This window comes from Echinops telfairi, unplaced genomic scaffold (genome assembly GCF_000313985.2).
Source record: "Echinops telfairi isolate 266 unplaced genomic scaffold, ASM31398v2 ScPeMD7_2565;HRSCAF=3150, whole genome shotgun sequence".
Taxonomy (NCBI): Eukaryota; Metazoa; Chordata; class Mammalia; order Afrosoricida; family Tenrecidae; genus Echinops; species Echinops telfairi.
In genome coordinates this window covers 3,411,700-3,412,787 of record NW_022106463.1, presented here as the reverse complement: position 1 = coordinate 3,412,787, position 1,088 = coordinate 3,411,700, and the positions used below count along the sequence as shown (strand labels likewise).

General features: G+C 72.2%; 1 protein-coding gene across 1 annotated transcript in view; it reads left to right on the top strand.

Moving 5' to 3' along the window:
• LOC101651317 (sacsin) overlaps nt 1–1,088 on the top strand; it is a gene marked incomplete at both ends in the record, with an annotated part of 19,838 nt that extends 18,750 nt beyond the window's left edge. Inside the window, one exon of the mRNA XM_004714847.3 lies at nt 4–1,088. Within this exon, the coding sequence (XP_004714904.3) occupies nt 4–1,088 (1,085 nt within the window). The remainder of the gene's footprint in view (nt 1–3) is intronic.

The window sequence follows — 1,088 nt, the reverse complement described above, 5'->3', positions numbered from 1 at the left end:
CAGATGTCCCCTGCATCTTCAGCGGTAGCCAGATCGGGATGCTGGACCCCCACCAGACGCTCTTTGGCCCGCACGAGTCCGGCCAGTGCTGGAACCTCAGGGAGGACCGCGAGGAGATCGGCCGGCTTTCCGACCAGTTCGCGCCCTTCCTGGGCATCTTTGGCACCACCGAGGAGACGTTCAGCGAAGGCCACTTCCCTGGGACCTTCTTCCGCTTCCCGCTGCGCCGGCAGCCGTCCCAGCTGAGCGGCAACCTGTACGACAAGCAGAAGGTGCTGGAGCTGTTCGAGTCGTTCCGCGCCGACGCCGACACGGTGCTGCTCTTCCTGCAGAGCGTGCAGGCCGTGTCGCTGCACGTGCGCCAGGCCGACGGCACCGAGCGGCTGCTGTTCCGCGTGACGGCCAGCGAGCCCCAGAGCCCGGCGCGCGAGCGGCCCGATGCCCTCCGGGTCCTGGGCGCCGCCGTCCGCGACTACTGCCACCGAGTCCCCAGCGACAGCATCACCTGCGCCACCTACCCGCTGCACATCGCGCTGGAGGACGGGGCCACCCAGGCGGCGCGCGAGAGCTCGTGGCTGCTGTGCAGCGGCGTGGGCGGCCGGGGCGTCTGCGGGCAGCTGGACGCGCTGGCAGACGAGCTGAAGTTCCTCCCGCTCGTCGCCATCGCAGTGCCCCTGGCCGGCCCGGTGGGGGACGCCGCGGATGCGGGCGCGGGCGCTGGCTTCGCGGGCAAAGCCTTCTGCTTCCTGCCGCTGCCCCCCGGGGAGGACAGCCGCACGGGGCTGCCAGTGCACGTCAGCGGCTTCTTCGGCCTCACCGACAACCGCCGGAGCATCAAGTGGCGCGAGCTGGACCAGTGGCGGGACCCGGCGGCCGTGTGGAACGACCTGCTGGTGGCCAGCGTGGTGCCCCAGGCCTACGCCTCGCTGGTGCTGGCGTGCATCGCGCGGCAGCAGGCGGGCGGGGACCCGGGCTTCGCGCTGTCGCCGGCGGCCATCTACGCGCTTTGGCCCGCGGCGGAGCGCGTGAAGGCGCCCTGGCGGCCGGTCCTCGAGCCCCTGTTCGGCCTGCTCTTCCAGCACGCCGTC